Source organism: Megalops cyprinoides, chromosome 20 (assembly GCF_013368585.1).
Source record: "Megalops cyprinoides isolate fMegCyp1 chromosome 20, fMegCyp1.pri, whole genome shotgun sequence".
Classification (NCBI taxonomy): Eukaryota; Metazoa; Chordata; class Actinopteri; order Elopiformes; family Megalopidae; genus Megalops; species Megalops cyprinoides.
Window position 1 is genome coordinate 22,003,208 of NC_050602.1, and position 24,293 is coordinate 22,027,500.

A 24,293-nucleotide genomic window follows, 5' to 3' on the forward strand; every position below is an offset into this window, starting at 1 on the left:
TGGTAGTGATATACAGTAAATGCATACTTTGAATTTGCCATAGAGAGGCTATATACATTGATCCATGGCCTTGCATACCTGGTATGAATCTTTTTTATTGCTGCATTTAGTATCTGAGTGTTCAGTATTGCCTGTGTGAATTTACTGTTGTAATATGCAGCAAATAGTAAACGAAGTAAAATAAACAATGAGAGGCCAATAAAACAAGCTGCGACACTGTCCTGATTAGAAACCCTTATAGCAGTGATCAGACATTTTACATTTACATTTACAATTTTAGAACCATTTGTTTAAGTACAAATTGCTGGGTGTGTTTTCATTTGGTTTACAGACACCCATTCTTTCAGCTGTGTTTCTGTTTGTGTCTGAGATCCAATTTTTCCACTGTGCTGGGTTCATAACCGAGAGTAGATCAGTCTGAGAGCATTATGAGTAGATCAGTCTGAGAGCAGAGTAATAAAGTAGCTGTCTGAAAGCTCTGTTCTGCTGTCATGTTGCCTTTGAAATATGTCAAGCTCATTTGCTGGCCCTGAGAGATTCGAGTCTTCAGAACATAACATTCTGTCTTCGGAAAGGCATGTGTTTGTGTGTCCTGCCATTTGAGTATGTACCAGTACCAGGAGCTATGAATCACCGCACATTTCTGCCAGGATGAGTGGCCATGTGTGTGTGTGTGTGTGTGCGTGTCTGCGACACCATGCAAATCATGACTGGGAAAACAGTCACTCCCTGATTGGTCATCGGGGTCTTTGTGAATGAAAATAAACCAAGGGGAGCGTGAACCCGTTGACTTCGGTGTGCCTTTAAGATGCACTGTCACGTACTGTAAACCACGCCCTTGCTGTGTATTAGGTACCGCCAGCTGACACACTTCCTACTCACCTCTCACTCGGCTGGGGGACAGGAGGCGGTGCGTGTGTCTGTCTGTGTGAGGCTCGCAGACACACTGCATGTGTGTGTGTGTTTGTGTGTGTGTGTATGTGTGTGTGTGTGTGCATGTGTATGTGTGTGTGTTTCTGCCTGAGTTTGTGAATTTCCGTGTCAGTATCTGTCCCAACTAAAAATAGGCCTCCTGTGAAAACTGAAGTCTTAAATTTTTCGGACTATTTTTGGCTCAATCACTGTCCAGCTGGAGCTGGCAAACTGAGGCTGCATTACACCGAGGGAGGAGCACTGAAGCAATCAGCAAAATAACATCCTGCGTCCTCATTACACAAGTGCCGTCATGATTCACTCTCTATCTTGGCAGCTCCCAAATCAGTAGACTGATGAGTGAGCAATACGGGAGATAAAAGAAAAGTGACCTGGGCACTCAGCAGGTTTAAGGTATGTCAGTGGAGCAGTTTGTGTGTGGTCCTCTGTCTGTCTGTGCCCCGCATTCCAGTGCAACGCAGTCACTGCCCCCGCCCTTCACTTCATGTATGACAAAGAGAGACTTGTGTCGGATCTGTCAGAGTCTCGGTGCTGTTTTCCAACACTCACATCCTGCTGACTCACCAATATGCTGAGCGGGACACACACACACACACACACACACACAAACACGCATGATATGCCCAGCAGATACGCATCACATAACTCCAGAAGAACAGGAAGGGTGGGGTTTCGGGGATTCTCCGCAAGAGTTTAGAGGGTGCATGGTAAAAAAGGCACAAAGCCGCAGAGGACCCCTGCCCCTCCACAAAATGCCCTCTCAGCATGGGAGGGGGAGACAAGAGATGAGCGAATGTTCTAGAACGGCTTGTCCACCCTGAACCTGTCCGTCCACGTGGGGGTGAGGGTGAACCTTGCCTACCTCCATCCATGATCTGTTGTAACGCCTTCCCCGTGTCACATACAGACTAATGTATCATTTGTCAGGTATCAGATGCTCTTATCCACAAGAACAACAGCGTACACGGAGCACAGCCGGTTGCTTCTGAACATGAGTCAACCTATCACAGAGCGCTCTAATAACTGTTCTCATCATCAATATGGAATAGCTACAATAAGTGATGATAGAACGTCCCATTGTGTGGTTTACATTCAGTCTTGATTCTCCTTCTCTTTCGTTTTTGGCTGGCCCTTTGGCTGGCACCCGGACTACGATAAAATCAGCCAACATGCCCACATTTGCTGGCATCCGGTTCCTTTTCCTTTGAACCAAACGAAGGGAGAACAGCTTTGATTATTCCTCAGATATCAAGAAGGACATCGTTAAGACCCGTGGGACTCTCCGTACGCGCAACCAAGCACATTCCAAGGGTTTAATTTTTGAACGCTCATCTCCCTTTATGCAGAGAACTTCGGATTAATAATGATAGGGTGAGCGTACATCCTCTTTTTCCCGGACATGTCCTCTTTTTGGGATGCATTTTTTAGGTCCCACACCCTAAAAATGAGAGTCATCCTAAGTGAGTAACATGGCAAATGCCTCTTTTCCAACAGTTCAGATGAGTTTCCTAATCTGACATGCCAATACACAGGGCTCTCATGGCTGTGGAAAAATCCTACAAGGAAGTGAAATATCTCTCTTTCTTTAAAAAGGTCATGGAAAATTGCTCAAATCTAAATCCAGTACAGCTGGCAGGCTACATCCCTCTCTCTTCCAGACCACTAGACTGATGTCAGTCAGTGTCAGGCCTAGCAACGTCAGAACACTGATACTGCTAACATATTGGCCAGCTCATTGGCTTTTACAGTATGGCCGCTATCAAAGGTCACTGTAAACTGATATATGCTACCGAGAGCACGCAGAGATAAAAAATATTTTCAAGGCAGTGCATCTTCAAAAATACTTCCCGGAGAACTGAAAAAGAAGAGTGGTAGGAGGTAGGTCCAGGGGGGGTCCAGCAGTTTTTGTCAACGTGAGCAAGAGAGTGAGGCTTTACGAGCCTCATGATTGGTGGAGTTACAATGTGCTGTCAACCACTGACTTGTATGGACCTATCAAAACACTTTACCCTCTACAGCAAAATGCCATTGGGTGAAATCAATGAGACATTAATAGCATGTAGCGACACTCCACTCCATTTAGAGGTTGTGGAGTCTTCCAACGCTGTCAGAACCTCTTGGGAACAGTGTACATTAAAGAGCATCACAGACTCACGTCCGCTGGCACCACTCTGTAAAGGGCTTGGTAATTACAGACCCCTGTAACATTATCACCTTTGCTGAGCAGGCCAATAAAATCCACTCAGAGCAATGGACATCAGACCTATTAAGGACCTTGACAAGAAGTAGCACTGCCCCCATGTCTAACAGCATAGGCCCTGCTTCTCTGCCGGTGTGTTTAATAGTAATTAGCTGTGTGTGCCCATTTGCAGGTGTTGTGAACAGGGGTTAATTGCAGACTTGCAGAAAAGGGGACCAGTCATTTACGAAAATGTAAATCGAGGAAGCTAAAGGTTAGTCTCTCTCTGTTCACTGTTCCTAAATCACTGACTTTAAAGATAGTGTTAACGCACCAATAATGTCAAACTGCAGCACATTATGAGTGACGAACCATTCTAGCGCCTCAGTTACTTCTAAAACGCATACACACACTCTCACACATGCACGCACACACATAAGTATGTACATACACATACACGCACACACGCCAACACAAACACACACACGCACCAACACAAACACACACACACACACACACACACACACACACACGCAGCGCATCCCACAGTGGGATAGTTTCCAGCAGGATCTGATCTTTTCCCTCTGCCTCTTTCTGGATCTGTGAGCACAGAATGGGAACTCCTTCAGCAGCTGGGACATTGACCTATCCCTTAGCTCCGTCATCCAGCTGGCCGTACGCAGTAATCCAGCCTCTGATACAGGAGGTTACTGCTGGTCGCGCAGTGCCAGCCGTGCCAAGCACTGAAAAGCGGCCAGTTTCACCAATGACGTCGCAGCGCCGCGTCCCATCAGACGCTTAAAAATAGCACACGCTCGTCCGTGCCTACGTCACTAATTCCCACTCTGCCTCCGCTTCCCTGCGTCTTTCTCTCACCCCCGCTCCCGCTGCCGCCCCCGCCCCCGCCCTCCTAGCCCTTGCCTGCTACCTGCCTTTTCTTTCCTGCTTCGCCAGCACCTTTATCCCCCCCCCCCCACCCCTCCCTCACAACATCCTGGTGTGTGCGTGCGTGCACGCGCGCACGTGTGGCTTCTGCTAATCCTCCGCTGAGGGCAAACTGCTGCCAGTCCCCCTCACTCTGACTGTGCCAAACACCACCTCCATTTCCACCCAGTTGGATTCTGGGAAAATGCCTCCTACAACATCCTTGTAGTCAATATGTCACAGGGAAAAACTGAGTAATGTGAAGATACTGTACCTGAGAAACCTGGGTGTGTTTTTAATGTAACATGAATCAAGCTGGACATTTAGGGGAGGGAATGCTGGTTGCATCTGGAATCAAAGCTTAGTAATCTCCCCCCCCCGCACTCACACACACACACACACACACAGACTGTTGTTCACACACACAATGTTCACGCAGCCATGTGCAGAAAATGCTGCTCATGTTCCGTGCATCTTGAGGAAAATGGACGAAACTGCGGGGTGATTACCACATTCAGATTATTTGTGTAACAAGCTCAGCAGTGTTATTGTACATTTCCGCTCTGGCTCAGGGGCCACAGGTGTGACCGTGCAGCACTAGCATGAAATCCTTCTCTCCCCACCTCCTGGCAGTGCTCCCTGCTCATCTCTTTAAAACATATTTCATTCTGACACCCAGAAGGACAGAAACTGACAACTGATGGAATTCAAGGGCGTCCGAAACCACACACTCACACACAGACCTACACACCAACACACACAGACCTACACACACGCGCACACACACACACACACACGCACACACACACACACACACACACACACACACACACTCACACAAACACACACAAGCACACACACTCACACTCACACACACACATCCTACACGTCAACACATTCAACATACATACACACACACACGCACATGCACACACAAGCACACACACTCACACTCACACACGCACATCCTACACATCAACACATTCAACATACACACACACACACACACACACACACACAAGCACACACACTCACACTCACACACGCACATCCTACACGTCAACACATTCAACATACACACACACACAAGCACACATACTCACACTCACACACGCACATCCTACACATCAACACATTCAACATACATACACACACACACACACACACACACACACACACCTTTCCCGCAAGCACCCACACACCTGTCATGCTGACAAAAAAAAGAACACATCTGCTGCGATGCTTGACTGGTTTCGACACACACTCCATCCCCCCCTCACCCCCCCATCTGAAACATGCCCTCTCTCTCATCTGCTGTCACTGTGACACAGAAAGACAGAGAGTGCGTGGATCTGCCGTTCCTGGAACTATTTCAGCCCCTCTGAACATTCCACTGGAGGTCAGACTCTGGAGGAGGGGTGGCTGGCCAGGGAGAGGGAAGGGTCGGGAGGGGGTGGCGGGGGCACGCAGGTGGTAAAGTTGGGCTTTTTTAAGAGTTTCTACTCTGCTTTTAATTAAATTTATTTATTGGAACTCCCATGACAGCATCTTACACATTTACACGCATACACAATGTTCGCAAAATTAATACAGAAGGGGATTCATGCATACATTTATGATCATTAGACTGAAAAGTAAAGATTAGTCCCTGAAACGACCTTCCTGTGCTGTGCTGTTTCACCCTTACCAGGACCGGTCAGGGCCAGCGTCGTAACTTTCCAAGACTGCAAAGGGTGTGGCTACAAACCAGGTGACAGTATACATTATGAGACCCTTGTGTCAAAGGTCACTTGGCAACACATTTCAAAGGGGACAACTGCAGTGGCTCTAACCCCCACCCACGTCCCCAGCTGACTGGGGGAGATTAACAATGACTCATGCTTCTGTAGGCGACACACCTGTGCCAGCTGTCCCCGTACAAGGAGCGGTCAGGTGTTCTACGCCCATATGTGGGAACAAGGCAGCCTCAGTCTCCATCGGATCACGTACAGGCCCTTCCGAAAGAGCAACTGTGCGGGGAAGCAACAGGCTGGGTGGCATATTTTCCTAATGCTTAGAGGAGAACATGAGCGGAAAGCCGCTAAAAGAGAAAGAGGCGGGATATCTATGAATTCCAGAGGGTTGAAAAGTGAGTGTGCACGCATGTGTGTGTGTGTGTGTAGGGGGGTGTTCTCTGCCACAATGACAAAGGACAACAGCTCCGAAGGTCTCTGGTATTTAAACCAGGGTTTCATGCACGTGAGAGGTGACCTGAAAAGGGGTTTTTTTTGTGTGTGTTGTGTGTGAATGCGTGAGTTGTTTCCAATTCCCATGAAACTATAAGGCTGAAGATGAAGGTGCTGTCCCTCTTTTATCTGAGACCGTGCTCCTCAACGTAACTTCCTCAAATCGAATTCTGTTTTCGGCAAGGGGAGAGGCAGGGCAGTACTGAGGCACAATGACCCTTGTGACTGACAAGAGTGCCGACGACAGCCTCTGTGCTTTATATTTGTAGTGACATCACCATGTTCTTTCCCCAGACTGTACAGCCAGTGCCCTAAAACTTTCAACACGAGAGCATGGATGACTGAATGAACACATGAGCAAATGAATACTTTATTCTCTGTGGGGGAAGACCTATCCAACTGTAAAAGTCAGCATTCAAAGCACAAAATCCCACAGCTGCATCAAACTAATACAATGTACACATTCAACTTCAAGGAGATTAGCCTGCCATTGTAGAAGCAAAAACATAATTAATTCAAGTAATAAGATGAATAAATATTTACAAATGGTCAAATTAAAATTCATCGGATTACACTACAAGGCAACAGGATGCTACCAACCTAAACCCTGCTCAGACTGGATTAAAATAAGTTAACTTAAAAGGGTGACTGTATTAGGTATAGACCTAATACAGACTTAATGCTTCTGTTGGTTTTCACACTGTGAGATGCCAAGATACCATAACCTAAGTCAGACAGTTGACTTTTAAAAACCTGTTGAACATGCGGTTGTCCCAGGCTTTCTTTAGGACTCTGCTTCCATGTACTGAGGTGAGGCCTGGTTGTTATGTCCCCCATTGTGTTGTTGCTCCTAAATACAGTTCTGCCCCAGTCGGTCTCTGCCTGGATCGAGATGTGCCGGCACGATGTTGATACTGTTGATATCTGAGTTGTTCCCTGTGCATGTGTCTGTACTGCAGTCTGTACACATTAACAAAGGGAGTGGAAAACCAAGAAAGGCACGTTGTTCAGCAAAAGGATTAAGCCACTACCACCTGGGAACTGATACAGCCATTTCAAAAATACTTTCTGGCATCTTCTTCCTTTGGCCACGTTGATAACAGCAAACGGAGGCCGCAGCACTGATACAGCACAGAGCAAACACAATTTAAAGGTGTAAGATACAAAAATCAACCTAAACAGCGTAATATACTGTACTGACGGACAGTTTAGCCAATTCTGTGGTGGAAACATCTTTGGTGTCAGCCACGGGTTTCTCTGAGTCAGTGGAGAGAGTTCAGTGCAGCGTCTGAGATAAAGGTTCAAACCCTTGGTGGGGCGTGGCAGTTGTACCCTTGAAGAAGGTACCTGATGTGCTTTATTGGGCGTCAGGCTGCATAAACAGACAGTGTAAACAATGCGGGCAATGTTCACAGCACTGGCTGAAGGTGTCTGCTGAGAAAATGCACGAGATAATGACAGTACACTACATTGTTGTCATTGGGCAGAGAGATCAGATCGTGAGATCAGATCAGAGAAAGACATAGAGAGAACGAGGACAAAAGTGAATCTGATAGCTGCGTAAAATACAGATCGTACAGGTCACGACTGATAACATCCGAACATGCATAGGCCCTTCTCAAAGGGACGTGACAACTAGTATGCATAATTCAATAAGAATACCAGTGCCATACTTTAGTACAATACAGCAATAACACATATACTTCAATAAATATAGAAGTACTACACATACGCACAATGCAACATTCCCTACAATAAGACTATGCAAAATAGGGGAAGTTGAGCTGTGTAGCATAGTGGTTAAGGAGCAGGACTCGTGACCAAAAGGTTGCCGGTTGAATTCCCCGCTGGGGCACCGATGTTGTACCCTTGGGCAAGGTACTTAACCCCCAATTGCCTCAGTAAATATCCAGCTGTATAAATGGATAACATTGTAACTGATGTAAGTTGCTCTGGGTAAGCGTGTCTGCTAAATGCCAATAACGTAATGTAATGCTCGGGGAGCCAAGATGCAGCCTGAGGAGGTGGGTCTCAAGTGTGTGATGGAAGACGGCCAGCAGCATCTCCATTGTTCTGACCACTATGGGAAGCACATTCCTCCACACCAGTGCCAGGACAGCCTTGTGACACAAACAGGACACTCGTCTCCAAAGCGGAGGGATCGCCAGGTGTCCTGACTGTAGGTAATGTGGAGCCGTTAAGTAATGACTTTGTTTATTACATTACGTAATGTTATGTAATGGCCATTTTCATTTCCCGGGTGCTCTTTGTAACTGTATCACTAGGTTGGGCTGGAGCACGGGACAGGTTAGGGCAGGCTGAAGATGTAGTGCATCCGTCTTCTGTGATTACAGCGTGTGGAGTCGCCTCATCTGTTCCCTGTTCTGTTTTTGATGTGAAGAAATCGCACTGCAATAAATAGACCATATACTGAGAGCACATACCATTGGAGTATTTTCCATGGCTGGCCCTTTCTATAAACAGCTCAAAGATCTGACACGACAGTTTAAAAATAAGTCGTGCGGAAAGAAAAAAATTCAGCAAATGTTCCGGCGGCTGCTGAGACATGCAGGTGAGCATGAGCCGCAAATATCCCTCAAAAAGTTTAACTTCCTCTTCCCAGCGTGTGCTGTGCTTGTGGTTTCTGAGTGTGAAACGGGAGCAGAAATGACACCAGGCTTTTTTCGTGCACTTCCCCGGTCTGTGCCAGGGGACTGTGGCCATAAGGCCCGCGCTGGCTCTCACCAAGGGGAACTGAGCTAGCGCTGGACTTTTTTCTCAGCAGAAAACTTGAATAAGCGCCAGCATCGTAGAGGTTTGCCCTTTTCCATTTTTTTTTCAGGGCGGTTTTTGTTGTGCATCTGCTGTGATTTCACACCGCTTTTCTGTAACGCAAAACCGATGACGGGGCGGCAGTAAAGCACGTGATCCGGTTCGCCCGCTCTGCCACAGGCGCTGACCCAATGCCCCCTTTCTCCGCGGCCCACTGAAGCATCCCTCGCGGAGCGGTTTATTTATATCCGGTGGGAATCACTGCCAGGCCTCCCCCGTGTTCGGAGAGGGGAGGAACGGGCATTGACGTCACACAGACGCAGGCTGCAGGTCACTCGGTCCGCCGACACACGTGGGATCCGAGGGGGCTGTGACGTCGGAGGGGTACAGAAGGACCCAGAACCCCTCCGCGCCGAACCTCATCCCCCAGCATTCCTTTCCCCTTTCGCCTCGGCCCCTCCCACCCACGGTGTTCCGCTGGTGTCATAACTCTGGAATTTCACACCTCCCTGGCTGGAATGTCAGAACAACGTGATCCTCATTGTCAGAAAGGTAAGGCCAAACCTCGCTGCATGTGTTGGTTTCAGGCCAGACTAAATCCAGTCCCGTCGAGTCTCTCTCTCTCACTCCCTCCCTCTCTCTCTCTCTCTCTCTCTCTCTATTTTAATGGGCATCATTTACCACTGGCCCTGGTTTTTCGTGAAAAGGAGCTAAGGGGCTGGCAGGCGTCCATATTCACACTCACTAAAAATAATGACGTGCCAGACTGGATGAGTAATCAGTATCTAAAATGTAAATTTGCCAAATCCCAGCTGTTCTACGTTTGTGCCAAATCCTCACCTTTCCCAGATCTCTCTGCTACTCTTAATAGTACAACGGTTCATGAGTCTCAGTTTGGCAAGAATCTTGGCATCACAGCAGGCAAGAAGCTGTCTTCACTTGGAATGCAGCATAGTGACCCTGTGCTAGATTCTTATGTTACAACATCAAAACCCTCTGCCCATTTCTGGGCCACGCTGACTCTCCACTTGCTGATATTTCTGCAAGTGCCACAAAGCTGCCTCAGTCTATCCAGACTGCTGCAGAACATGTCTATAACTTCATAAATATATTCATATCTCACTTCTTCTCTCACTGTATTCGGAGATTTGGCTTTGTATTGCGCTGCCATATTTTTTTCCCTGAATGAAAACATTTGACCAGAGAAAAATAAAGAACATGTGCAGTCAATGGCCATATTCAGGCACAGACTGAAAGTTCCCCCCTCCTCCGGCAGAATCTCAGCCACTGAAACCTGAAACCTGCTTTCAGCTCGCAATAACTCCCACAATGCTCCAGGTGCTTGATCAAAGGGGGCGTTTTGTGAATATCGCTATAATACTTTTATATCTGGTTTGTTTCATCTTGTCTCTTTCGCTCTTGCTCCGGTGACTATAGCACTATGCTGGCCGCATGAATTTTGTGGCTTTGTTCTATGCAATGCTGCTGTTTCAACTGAGTTATGGATAAATATTATGTCTATACAACTGTGTATCTGCTGTATCACAATGTATTTATAGTGTAAGTCTCCCTGGAGAGGAGAGCCAGCTAAATGACAAAATGTATATGTAAATGTGACAACCAGATTATTAAAATTCATAAACAAGTCTCCAATAAAGTCTTAATATTTGTAATAAACATGTAGTGCGTAACTATGTAACCCACTATAAAATATATAATCCATGATCGTTTAATATACATTTACTGAGTATTATTATTACTGGCAGTAGCAGCATTATAAGTATAATGTATGGTGTAAACAGTCGGTTAATTCCAGACCTTTAAAGGAGACTGTTATTTTTCCATTCAGAGTATTGGGTGTGTGTCATGTGGAATAGGTCACCTTAATACCTTTGAAAAATCCAAATGTCCCTTGGCCTCCTCAATGGTAAGAGAGACAGCTGTATCAAAGGCCCCACCTCAGCCCTTCTGGGCGGGGTGACCCCCGATGTCCAAGGCTGCATAAGACAATGACAGACATTACATGAAATAGGACACATGGGTGGAGTCCCATTGACATGGCAACGCACAACAAAACAACAGGACAACACACCAGGTGCATGAACACACACACACACACACACACACACACACACACACACACAGAGGCACAAATGCACAGACAGGAGTAATTTGAGTCCATTTGCTGTGAACCTAGAGCTGATTATCTCCCAGGCTATTGCACATGACTTTTTTTTTTGTGGGTAAGCTGTTTGCTGCCATGCTGTGAAGTTAATGGACAGGGGGAGGGAGAGGAGAAGGGAGACGCATGAAGAGACAGGCTCAGAGGAGGGGCACCAATGGGGAGGGGGGGGGGGGGTGACAGAAATTTGGGAGACCTCGGGTGTGTCAAAGCCATAGTCAGTTGGCTATTTTGCTGACCAGACACTCAAGCTTTACTGCCGAGAGTATTTGGCCCCAGGAAGCACACCCAGCCAAGCCTGACCAGCCCGTGCAGGTAATGGATTGTTCATTGTTTATACATGCAGAAAACACACACACAATCCCCTCTGTGCCTGACTGCTCCACTCTATTGGGCCACCTGGAAAACTTGTTTATACTCATTTTTTCAGTTGTTCACAGTATTATCATTATAGGTATTATCACTATAGTACAGCAGCCGGCATACGATGACATCACACTGACATCACTTCCATTCTCCGCGCTTCTGTATGGAAGGGTGTGGAATCTCACGGGGTTAGCTAAAACAAAGAGCGAGATGTAATGAGTAAAGGGGCAGAACAATGTGCTGTTCTTTTTTTGACGCTTCTTATGGGAATGCAGGAAGACACAATCACATGCCCCCCCCCCCCCCAGGACAAACACCGCTATTCATCCGAGCTGCGCAGTTCTGGCAGGGAAAGGCGCACGCTGTAGCGCGGCCAATGGCTTTATCCGCTGACCATCACGGAATGTTCCGGCGAACGCTCGCCCGCCTCAGAAAGGGAGCGCCGGCCAACAAAAACAGATAAGGGTCGAGGTGAACAGAAGGGCGCAGACAGACGGTCGAAAGGGTGATGGGAGTTTGGACAGGCGGAGAGAAAGGGAACATTCTGGCCTCTGGTGCGTGTTTGGCAAAATCCTGTCACAAAACTGGGGAAAATATCCAATTCGGTCTCTTACCCTCTCATATAAACACAACCACAAACTCACAAGCACATACATCCACACACACACACACATGCACGCACACACACACACACACACACACACACACAGCATCTTTGAGCCTGGGTTTTTAGTGGCCTCTCCTCTTACTTGTCACTTTTCCGACTCTCACTTAGAATCATTCCGCTGTGAATTCCTGCGCTCTGATTTCTCTTTCTCTCCAGTGTTCACAGAGGAGGTCCATTAGAGGTCTGCTGCTTCCAGTGCAAAGTTCTACCATCAATCAAGTGTACTCGACCGGGCCGTAGTTTCCCAGTTTGAGCCCTGGGGACATACCGTATGTTCATTGCGTATCAGATTATTCTGCATGACAAGTGTAGCCGGGTACATACTTCTCAGGCGAAGCATACAATAAACTTTCATCTGACGCACTACTACATCCTGTTTACATGTAATCTTATTTCTGAGTGGAATGAGATCCCATATGGCAGCCCTGACGCATGGTTCAGGCTTTACTTGAAAAAAAAAAAAAAACAGGGCCTTTTTTTCTTTGTTTTTGAGCTTGGGTTGATTTTCCCCTAAGGCTGTCATCCGCCTTGCGCTCCTCCCAAATTCCATTCACAGCAAGCTGGCCCCAACAACCCCCTGAACAATCCCCCCCCTCCCAAAAAAACACAGGGCCAAATAAAAATTCCAGTAAAGTGACTTATCGCATACACACTGCATGCCTGTTCACTCCACAGGCCTCAAAATATCCTAGGGAAACTCCTCGGACCGCCAGAGACGGCAGACTTCCCAGAAACCGGAGCCGAAGGATCCCCACGGCTGGGGGCTCACTCAGCAGAGCCCCCAAGGCCCCCCACCCCCCGGCTCTCATTTCTCCCACCAGCCCTGCCACTCATTTCCTGGGGGGAGCCGGTGTATAAGCTGCCCTTTGTCCCAGTGAATCCCAACAAACTCTATCTGGCCCAATCAGCTCATTAGTGCATTTACACATGTGAATTTTCATTTAATACACCGCAGTACAGGAAGCAAACACAATCTTAGGACGTGACACATCAGTTATCGAAAACATAAAAAAGGGGGGGGGGGTCCTGGAAAAGGGGCTGTTTGACATCTCGATGAACAATGAATGACCTAGTCTCTCATTACAGCTGCCCCATGACAACACCGTCAATCAAGCTGAAGGGAGGAAAACTACAGCAGAACAGGCCAGCCCCGGTGTGTGTCTGTTCTTGCTGCCTTATAGTGTTTTAAGCTGATCTGGGATCAGTCCAGGAGCCCAGTGTGATAAGTTAAGCACCGGATTCTGAATCTGTGGGACTTGAGTTTGAAATCTGGGTGGGGTGCTGCTACTGTACCCCTCATCTAAATATACCATCTCAGTTGCTCTGGTAATAGCCAAACTTTTTGCACAGTGTCCTTCACAAAAGGGGATTTTGACCCATCAGGTGAAGCTGGATCTCACAGTGATTCTGTTCCCTTTCAGACTGCCTGGTGTGGTCCCTTTGTCTGGCAGTCATGTTTGGTCCAGATGATAACCGTGTTGAGTATAAAAAGGTGTAGTCGACAGAGACGATGGATAGTCTGTGTGCTGACTGCTATATAAACAGGTTATTATGTGCAGAAGATATTAAACTAAGAACGGTTGAATCACTTTGGATAAGGGAGTCAGCTATGTAATTGTCATCCAGCCTACAGGCGCAAATGTGTATCTGTGTATTGTAGGCAATGGAGAGCTGAACGTGGACTATATTTGTAAAATATCCCATGTATAAACAGGAAAAAATACCAAACTTTTTTTTTTAGAATTGTGAATCATCTATATTATACGCACATACGCACTACTCAATTCCACGGAAACATTATTTTCATGCTCTTTCATCCCTGTTCTGGTGAGCAGAGGCTGTGGAAAGTTCACACCGGAACACCGCTATTCAGGGGCTTTCGCTGGGCGACCAGAGCGTCCAGATCTGCAAGATCCTGGAAACGATTGATGGGCACCACCGCTACACCCACGTCTGGGCAGAAAGCAGAAGTGGCTGAGACTCATAAATAACACTCATCACTGGCTGCCATATCTGTGACTCATACAACACTATAAAGCTTCACTCAGAGGCATGCGCACACATACACATCCTATGCAGAACTAATCAATAGTGGCTAGAGCTAAAAGATACGTGTGTCTAGCTACACGCACAAGCACAATTTCAGAAAGGTTTTAAGCACAGTTACTGAAGCTGAGCAGAACTTCCCGGTAGTCACTTGCAAATTGTTTCTTGCAAAACAAATTACTCAGTGAGAGCTGGTCCATTTCCAGGACACAAATCCAAATTACAATTAAAAAATTCTAAAACCAGTAAATTAAACTTCCCAAACTGATGACAAACAGGGTTACCATTTAAACATGTTTTAAAAAAACCTGGACTGCAGACAGACATTAATGAGCAGCACCTAGACTATATATATGACACTGTGGCACCATCTGCTGGCTGCTGCCAGTACTGAAACCAATTGAAAAAAAGCAAAAACCATTGAAATGCATATGCAACCTCAATCAAGTGGCTGCCTCAGACTTACACTTGAAGTAATACAGAAAACCTTGGACCGAAACAGGGAAGTTTCATAAAACCAATGAGTGGTGCATAAACGACAGGACACCAGTGATGGTGAAACAAAATACAATTGAACCGGTGTGTCTTTGTGGACATGTTTAGACTTACTGGCCTCTTCTTGTTACCAGAGTACTACTGTTACATGACATATTACTTTGTTAATTCCACTTGTTAACCCGATCCCCCCTGACTGATGAATCAAATGTATGGAAATATCCAATCAAACACTGATTCTAGCATTTCAGAATGTTAGGTTTGTGTCATGTGACAACTGGGATTGGGTGCGGAGATGTCATTGGCAGTCACGCGAATCACCTGTTCATTCTGACAAAGACTTACCTACCAAAATAAATTTTTGTTCGTGCTCTCCACACCACTAACTAAATGTACCATCTCTACTTAAGGCCTTTCAGTTTTCCTTTAATCTGTATTTTGCATTTTTGTGTCTCCAGATGCTTAATGCTGCTGAGTGTTTTTTTACACACATCTTACAGAGGCAGGAATGAACTGAAAAAATAACAAAGCAGCAGTTTACTTGAAATAAATTTATTTCTAATGGTTTCGTCCGACTGTACAAAGCAAAGGTGTCCTGCGGCTCCCGATTTGACTGGCCGGGGGAAGGGAGCAGAGACGGATGGTGTTAGCCCACCTTTACTCTTACATGACACCACCTAAAAGAAGAGAGATCCCCAGGGTCAAGACCATGCGCTTCTTTAAAAAGCAATGGTTTCTGGCATTGAAATAAGCATGCTGAATTTTCAAACAGTCACTCTACCATATGTTGCTGCCGGCTACTGTACATAAAGTTGTATGTCAGGGCTCCCATTCAAATCAATTTTATATGCTCCCCAATTATTCAGTAAATTCTGGACTCTCTGTTGTTGGAGCATTCAAGTTCTCATAAAAATGGGGTGCGTACAGATGAAACAGGAGATGGAAGAGGATTTACTAAGCATTTTGTCTCTGTACAGACACACCCCAGTGATCTTGACTGTGACTGCCAGTGACTTCTGGTGATGAGTATGCTATACCCAAAGAGGTGGCCAGTTTTCTCACAATTTACATGCCCTGACATTGCTCGAATTGATAATGAATGATATCAAACTAGTGGGTTATCAAGAAGGATTTCTTCCAAACACATTTTCATATATTTGGCTTGTTTTCCATTACTTTTTCAAGAACAGTGGGATATTTGACCACTTTCAGTGACTTTTGAGGATGAAAATATTGTGAGACTTTCAACGACTGGAAAACCTGCATTTTCATGAAGAATTTATCTCTAACACAAGCTGCCTACTCTCTTACCGCGAGAATACTTAAATCTGGGCGTGGTTCTACTCCAGCGCTTTCACGATCGCCTCATTGGCTTCTATGCTGATCAGGACCTCTGCTCTGGCCGCTTCGTCTGAAGTGCTCAGCAGGTCGGACTGGGCCTTCTCCAGGTTTGCTTTGGCCGCCTGAGAAAGAACGGGAGGAAGAGGTATTTGCATAAACGTAACTCACATCGCCTGCATCAATTCACTGGCTTCATCTGGGCTATAACGAAATGAACGGCTGTTAGATAGACTCAGCTTCTGATTGAACAAATAGACTTCAAACAGACTGAGGTGTTAGGATGCGCATTTTGCACTGACCCAGCGCACATTTTGCACAGCCACTTGGTCCAAAGGAACCTTCGCTAAACTCCCTCCCTAATTAATCAGACTAAAGCTTGAGGAAAATGATGCATGAAGAGACGAGAGCAGCGGTCTTACCGCAAGGTCCAGGCTGTCCAGAGGTACGGCTTCCTCGGCCAGAAGCTGCACGGAGGAGTCTGCATTCACGGTCACCGAGCCGCTGCTCACTGCGAACAAAAGTGACGTCACTCCATCAGCCACTGACGTTACCTCACCATGGACACGGCAAAACGTGCCCCACTTCTGGAGAGTGTGATTTGGTATGTTAATTAAATAAATAGTATTTTACATAGGGGAACTGTTTAACCTGATCGTAGCTAGTCTAAAAGTCGCACCTAATCTGGTGTACTGAATGAAAGAACATAGCTAGGCATTTTGCTATCGCTAACTAAGCAGTTTCTATAATAGATCAGCATTTTCTGTAATACACTTGTCCAGCATGACCTCCATCGCTTTTCCTTCCAGTGGTACGTCCGATGAGTGCAGCTGAAGCATCAATTCTTTGTAACCGTTATTGCGAGGTGTCACACGTCGGCATGGAATCTCACCGAAGTATTTTTCAGATGAACCGTCATCACTGAAAACCGTGACGACACCGGGTCGCAGAACCTGCAGTGTGGGCACATGGGCGGGGAGAATACCGAACGCCCCGGTCAGGGTTGGGACGTCGATCTGTTTCACGCTAGCTTCTTTGAAGAACACCTGGGGGAGAAACGCGATCAGGACACAATACAAACAGACATGTCAATAACTAAACTAAGCTACACTCTGTAGCACGTCATCTCCTTTCATAAATATTTAACTAAAAACTGCTACGTAACGTATGCATAAGTCTGGTTATGCAGCAAAACTTCTTTACTAGTTCCAGACTCAATGACCACTGTATGCCTACCTAGCCTTCTTGCTAGCTGAATTTAGTCACCCCTCGAAAAAACAATCATGTGTCTTGTTTTCAGGGAACAAATCAAACTGGTTTGTTTCAATTTGAAACGTTTTTCAGCACTGTCCACTACCTAAGGCTTGCTCTTAAGAGAACAGCTAGTAAGCTAGTCCCACTACTTGTTGAACTTATACACAATGTCATGTGTTCACATGTGTTCCATGCAAGTAACTTAAAATAACCTTCAGACAGTGCAACTTACTGTCCAGCGTTGCAAGTTGCTAACTATCGCCTCTACTGCGAACATGGGTTACCCAGTGCTACTAGCAACTAGCACAAAACGCTAACAAGCAAGTAGCAAGTTAGCCAGCTTTTGTTGTGCACCAAGACGCGCAAGACGCCAGTATATTCTGTGTTTTTAGTCAACGTGCATTTCACATACGAGCTATATCCTTATCGGTCCTGCAAAACATTTAAACTGTGTCGATTTCAAGTTAGCTAGAACATGCAGGGCCAAGGCTGTCAACCCCGGGCTTTCTTCACCTGAGTTGGCGAGGCGAACGTGAAGGACATCTGCGGAGCAGCGGACGGAGCGTCGGCGTAGCACCGGGCCTGGCGCAAAGCAGGGAGAGCACGACGGAGGAGCAACCGAGCAGGCAACATTGTACTAAAATCAAACCTATTTCAGATGTGGACAACTTAAACAGAATCACTAAAAGCCCCCAGTCAAATCAGTCAGACCAGCGTGCCCGTGATAGGACAAGGAGGACACAGACCCCCCTACCCAGAAGCCAAAGCACCGGTTCCACCGACAGCATCATGGGAAATGTAGTAATCCTTAATAGTATGATTTTCGAATCATCTTTTTGTGGATTGCTTTTTGAAACGAAATAGTAGGCCTATTTGTGGCATAATGTTTGTGAATAGTTTATAGGTATAACTGAATCTATATGTGCAGTATATATTGAATATGTGTTTGCCTGTGTCTCTGTGTGTTGGCAGACGGGTATCAATTATCAGTGCAGAAATCTACGAGTTAATTGTCCTTCAGAATGTTTTAATGCCGGATCAATTCAATACCAGGAGATGGCGCAATAAGAACGTCAGATTTTGAACTGCTTTTGAAAATAGCATTTTTCATAAAGCGTATAACATTACACCTACATTAAAAGAAAGAAAGCATATGTCTTGAATAGCGGAGCAGCACGTATCAGTCACGATTGCAGGTAGGCTATGTCATTATTGAGAATTAATTTATTCATAGTGTTTCCCCCACGTTCGGCCAGCGGAGGCATGTGGTGGCAGCTAAGCACTGAGTGGGCGTGATGACGTCAAGGGGTGTGCAGACGAAGGAGCGCTTTTTTGTTTTTGCACAACTGCCTCTCGAGGACTGGAAATCCTCTACCACATAAGGAGACGCTCATATGTGTTTCAAACTTGTCTTTTTCGGCCACCGGGTTGAAGCGTGTATTCAACAATAAATTTAATGCCTCAGCAAAACTGAATGATATTTGACAACAACCAATTTCATTACATACATATCCGCTACTTGTTTGATTTAACACAAAATTAGCAAGCAAAAGTTTAGCTGTAGTGAAATGCTTTTGCACTGCACTGGTTCAAAAGAACACGAACGACCTTGAAAAAAATGCTGTATAAGCAAGGACGCATTTTGAATTTCAAATCATTCAGACGTTGCTGTTCGATCCTGTCTTTCAGTTACCGACGTTGTTGAGATCTGTGAACGAGCAACAATGTATTATGTAACATTAGCACAGACAGCCCACTGACGTAAACTGGTCAGAAATGACACATTCCTGTTATTCCTGTTAACAACCCGTGAATGGAGCGTCACAGTATCCACACAGACAAGTGTATATATCCACGGAAAGTGTCGTATGAAAAAAAAAACAAATCCTTAACCTTAAACATGAAAGTAGGAAACGAGTTACTCATTAACTCCTTTAACTTCGCCTCTGCTCTCTGCGTGCATTCTAACAGGCAAACACAGTATTCTTTCGGGCTGTAATTTCACTTTCTCCCTTGTTGCTGTCAGTCTTTAGGACCACACTCGAAAACACGAGATCAAATTAAATTTAAGACTTCATGAGCTCTGGTCTTTGTCTGGTCTCCAGTTTGTCATCAATAATAATTCACACTCAAAACAGTCGGTTCTTAATTTGTTGTGCCGAGAAATATAGCCTACTCGTATCATGGTCGCACACCCCGCCGTATGCGAGAATCACCCATTTCCAGTCACTACGCTTCGCGTCGCGTTCCAAATCACGTGGTGCTTTTCAGACCGGGCTGTGGGTGTGTCTTACGGCATATGGTTTCATTCATAAATACTTTTAGCATTTAAATCAAAATTAAGGTGTGCGGAGAAGGCTGGTGCTACTGGTTTCTGACCGCATCGCACTGCATGGACCACATGAATTACAGTTAGGTGAGTCTTATTTGCTCGTGCTTTTCTATGTTACATAGGTATTTAGGCTACAATATATGTGTTGCCCATAATATAAGAACGTCTAGGCTTCTTTACTGGTGTCATTTTTAGACTTATGAAACTACGCCTGAAATGCACATAGCACGTTTGCGTGTACCCCCTTTCCCCAACGTACGATAGTGAAGGAAGCAACTAGCCGGAAGAGATGCCAGTATCCGTAAGATAGGCAACGTAGATAGGCTACTGGCGACAGGAGGAGGTGAAATAAATACAATATATATATATTTTTAATAAAAGAATACATTTATGAATATAAAGCTTAAGTGCAGGTGCCCAAGTTTGCAAAGGAATACGTATCCAGCTGGTAGGCTATATAGCCTAGAAACGGACAATGTTCACATCTTCAGAACAGCCTCAGCGACTGTATTCATTACGACTATTATTTTTAATTAGCGAACATTTTTTTTTACTATGGCAGGCTGGGGTACGCTGTGTGTTTTCCACACTATCGTAATGTTGGACCGGTTGGAAGGACGCTAACGGGAGCGCCGCTGTAATTCAGCAAGGACTATGCACTCATTCTGAAATAGAGAGTAGCCTACATGCAGCCTATCGATTCATTGAAACGCAAAGATTACTAAAATGGGACACGGAGACTTGCTCACCCAAATACAGGGCGGTCGCATTTCGCAAGGCGATTCTCAGATGCTTACAAAGCCCCAGTTTGTCACGCTGGAAAAAGTGCACACTTCGTTTCGACGACTCACTGAATGTATAGTTCTTATCATCCACCCATGCGGCATAAAATACGACGAACTAAACAATTCAGTTAAAAATATAATAATGCGAACACTGAAAGAAATACGGATAAATTTAGATTCAAATATCGAATCACTGAATAATTAATGTATTCTTAAAGGAGGTACAGGTTTGTCATGAATGATAGTCATGGGCTATTTTCATGCACACTATCCAGATGGCTCTTATCGCCGCGTAAATCGAACGGGATAGAAAAACACGCGGACCGTGTAGCCTGTTTCTAAGACCAGATGCAGCAGACGTGCGAAGGTGGGTCAAGCAGAAACAACGTGATATCCGAGGATATTATTTTAATTCCACTAACTGATATCTAGCCACGTAAATGTGGGACATCAGGATGCAACACAGTTGTTGTCGTCTCTAAAACATAACCACGACACACTGTGCAAACAATTAGATAAATAAATCAATTAAAATAAAACAAAATAAAGGCTTGTTATTATCTAAAAACTTTTATGGAAGAATTTCACTAATTATTCTCGATTAGACACTGTGAAGCATAAGTATGTCTTCGACAAGACTGGATTCAAAGAGAGAAGTGCTCTCGCACCGATCGTAGGTTTCAGCTAAAATGGTTTGGTTTCATGTTTCATTCATAAGGCGGGCGCGGGTCAACCTTAAATTCCCCCCAGGCCTGACAATGCATGAGCTGAAGTTTTTGAGGGATTGCAACTGTCATGCATCGCTCCGGGAGAGCTTTTACCCTACCCTCTCAAGTTTTTGTTTCAAAGGATTTTTTTCCAAAGAATTTTTCACTTAGTAAATATGGTAGGCTCATTGTGTGTGTTTGTGTTTGTGTGTGTGTGTGTGTGTGTGGGGGGGGGGGGGGGGGTGTCTGTATTATTATTATTATTATTATTATTATTATTATTATTGTAACCCCCGAGGAATGAACGTTTCTGATATTCATAGGTAAATAACAGATAATTCAAAGCCATTTATCAAAGCAATGTTGGCCAACCGTAGCCTTCTTAGATTTAGATGGTAATTAATCATCGAGGATGTCCGTGACAGAATTTCGAAACAGCTTTACAGTAGCCGCACTATAAGCAGTCAGATTTAGACGTGCACGAAAACGTGTCAGTGTTAACAATGTGGACTTGTGGACTCTGAGATTTTGTTGTACTTGTTAAATCTAAGGCTCGTGGATGCTCATGAGGGCATCTTTTCAGCGTTTGATTTGGAAGTCAGGCTGAAATCTAGGCCTCCATCGGGAATGCCTGAAAGAATCCCTTTAGGGCGAGCTTCGGGTTTAGCTGAAGATTTTCCTCACGAATATCAGGGAGATTCTCCTCGCGAATACAAAATGATGTGCGACGACGAGGCGCCCTGCTTGACATGGACTGAGCTGCGCTTGCAGTGCGCGTGACGTGATGCACAGATCAGTCGCACTTTCTGATCGTTCCGCGAATGAAAGGAAATTTCACGTGCGAAAGCTGTTCAGTGTGACTTTAATTTAAAAGGAGAGAGAAAAAGCACCGATCAGTGCTTTAAAGGGATACATCGGTTGTACTTAGTGCACTGCACCGGCTTGCAGGGCTGTTATAAACAGGCGTGATATAAATAGACAGAAGACTACCTTTTAATACACGTAATACACATGCAATGTTTTGTAATTTTTTCATGTAATCAACAAATAGGACCAGCATCATTCTAACAATAGAAACAATTCGCACTTGTTTAGAATAGGTATATAATCCTTTAAAGAGCACTTTATCTGATGAAAGCCAGAAAACAGAAATAGGAACTTAGGACTGGAATTTAGTGTGGGCAACAGAATCTAGTGTGGGCAACAAAATTTTATGGCAACAGAAAATATGGTGAGAATTGTGGGAAAGAAATACCGTACAGGCATGCAAGCATGTAAACATGCATATGTGCATGTGCCTGCACACACACACACACACATAGACACACACACACACACACACACACTCACTCAGAAACACACACACACACACAGAAACACACACACACACACACACAGAAACACACACACACAGAAACACACACACACACTCACTCAGAAACACACACACACACACAGAAACACACACACACACACACAGAAACACACGTCAGACACAAATTGTTTTGCAGAGAGATTATGATGCATTGTTGTGAGATATGCATGTGGGGCAGATTATTGTTACTGAATACGATCAAGCAAAGAGGTCAATGTAGTCAGAAAACATGAAGGCTCAGAGCTTGTCCACCACACTAGAATACAGTATGTTAATAAGGCAAGAGATGGCACATCATTTAGCATAAGGACTTTGTTAATGTTTGCTCCTTCCCCTATATGCACTGTAAGGTGTATAGGTTGGTGAAAGGAAGGTATTCCAAGAAATAAACCATGAATTCAGGTGGCCAAAAATGTGATTAAAGAAGAGTTGATCAGAAACCTTGAATGCTGGGACCACTGAAGAAAAAAAAAAGTAGCAATTAAATTTGGGATTTAAATAAAACGGTTTGCATTAGTACTGGAGGGCAGTGCCCCATATGAGTGTTAACAGGAAGCTGAGAAAGACTGAACATCACCACTGTGTGTGTGTGTGTGTGTTTCTGTGTGTGTGTGTGTGTGTGTGTGTGTGTGTGTGTGTGAGGGGGGCATGCTGTACAGTAGCCATCTGACTTCTCTCTTCCCATCAGAGGGACGGTAACGCTTGCCTGGACCATGAGCAATGAGTCGCCGGTTCTGAAAAACCTCACTGAAAGCTCAGCCGTAAGTACAGTCGACACCCTTCTTGTCCTCCTCATGCGGCGATATCTCATTATTTCATCCTCCCAACAATTCCACCATCACGTCAGTGGAAGCAGCAAAATCTGGTCTTTATCTCATTACATCTGACTGCTAACACACTGAGAGGGAAAGTCAGTGTCACTCCGTGTCATCGATTAAGCTAAGGAGCACAAGGAGAGCGGTTTATTAATGAATAAGGACCTGCTCTAAGCGTGCAAAGTCTTGGACAGTTGTTTAATTGCTTAGCAAACACCCTTATCCAGGGGAGCTTCAATAGATATGCTTTTGCCTATTATCCAGTCATACTGCTGAATATTTACTGAGACAATTCAAGTTAAGTACTCTGCTTAAAGGAGCAATAGAGCTCAAACAGCTGTGTTTTCATGTTTAGTCTTACCTTACACTTCTTTCAAGTAGAAAGCACTACATTGTCATAGGAGCAGAGAACGCTCCCACTGGTTTTTCAATGATTGTGCGCAAAACAGTAGCATGCTAAATTCCTCCACTCTAAGAAAGGGGATCTGACTCGATACCCGAATTCTTACTTCTTGCGTGAAGTTGGTATTACTCATTCCCTTAATATGAGTTCTAAAAGCATGCGCAGGCAAGTGTGTTGGGTCAGTTCATCCACAGATGCATTTTATGGAGATGTTTCTATTTCATAAGATTTTAGTTTAAATGGAAAGTGATTGCTTCTTTCTGCTCCTCCGGTCCCCCAGCCTCTTGCATCTATTCGAATATGAGATGCATTCCGGCATTTATATAAAACTTCAATTTCAGCCATGATGGTCATGGTCATGAAATCATGAAAGAATTTCAAATTAACTTATTTTATTGCTTACTAAAAATCAAGGCCTTTCATTGTGGCTGCCCACTGGAGTAATGGCGAGAAACAACGCATACATTTTTCAAAACCGCAGCTGAATTACCCTTT

At 45.1% G+C, this 24,293-nt stretch overlaps 2 protein-coding genes across 2 annotated transcripts in view; one reads left to right on the plus strand and one right to left on the minus strand.

Moving 5' to 3' along the window:
* Positions 1-15,338: 15,338 nt before the first annotated feature.
* LOC118795893 (ATP synthase subunit delta, mitochondrial-like) lies at positions 15,339-18,148 on the minus strand. The gene is made up of 5 exons (XM_036554674.1): positions 17,895-18,148; positions 17,020-17,173; positions 16,550-16,638; positions 16,101-16,252; positions 15,339-15,466 (listed from the first exon to the last, which is right to left on the minus strand). The coding sequence occupies exons 1-4, from the start codon at positions 18,012-18,014 to the stop codon at positions 16,130-16,132; spliced, it is 486 nt and encodes a 161-aa protein (XP_036410567.1). The 5' UTR covers positions 18,015-18,148; the 3' UTR covers positions 15,339-15,466; positions 16,101-16,129.
* A 1,579-nt stretch (positions 18,149-19,727) lies between these two features.
* The window catches only part of LOC118795414 (voltage-dependent calcium channel beta subunit-associated regulatory protein-like), a 16,285-nt gene continuing 11,719 nt past the window's right edge, over positions 19,728-24,293 (plus strand). The window contains exons 1-2 of the mRNA XM_036553874.1: positions 19,728-19,797; positions 23,269-23,341. Coding sequence (XP_036409767.1) covers positions 23,294-23,341 — 48 coding nt within the window. The 5' untranslated portion in view covers positions 19,728-19,797; positions 23,269-23,293. The remainder of the gene's footprint in view (positions 19,798-23,268; positions 23,342-24,293) is intronic.

Coding starts and splice junctions, on each gene's coding strand:
- LOC118795893 (XM_036554674.1), bottom strand. CDS start 18,014: ATGTTGCCTGCTCGGTTGCTCCTCCGTCGTGCTCTCCCTGCTTTGCGC. Junction 16,639..17,019: donor TTCATCTGAAAAATACTTCG/GTGAGATTCCAT, acceptor TTTTGTTCGCAG/TGAGCAGCGGCTCGGTGACC. Junction 16,253..16,549: donor TGGACAGCCTGGACCTTGCG/GTAAGACCGCTG, acceptor GTTCTTTCTCAG/GCGGCCAAAGCAAACCTGGA.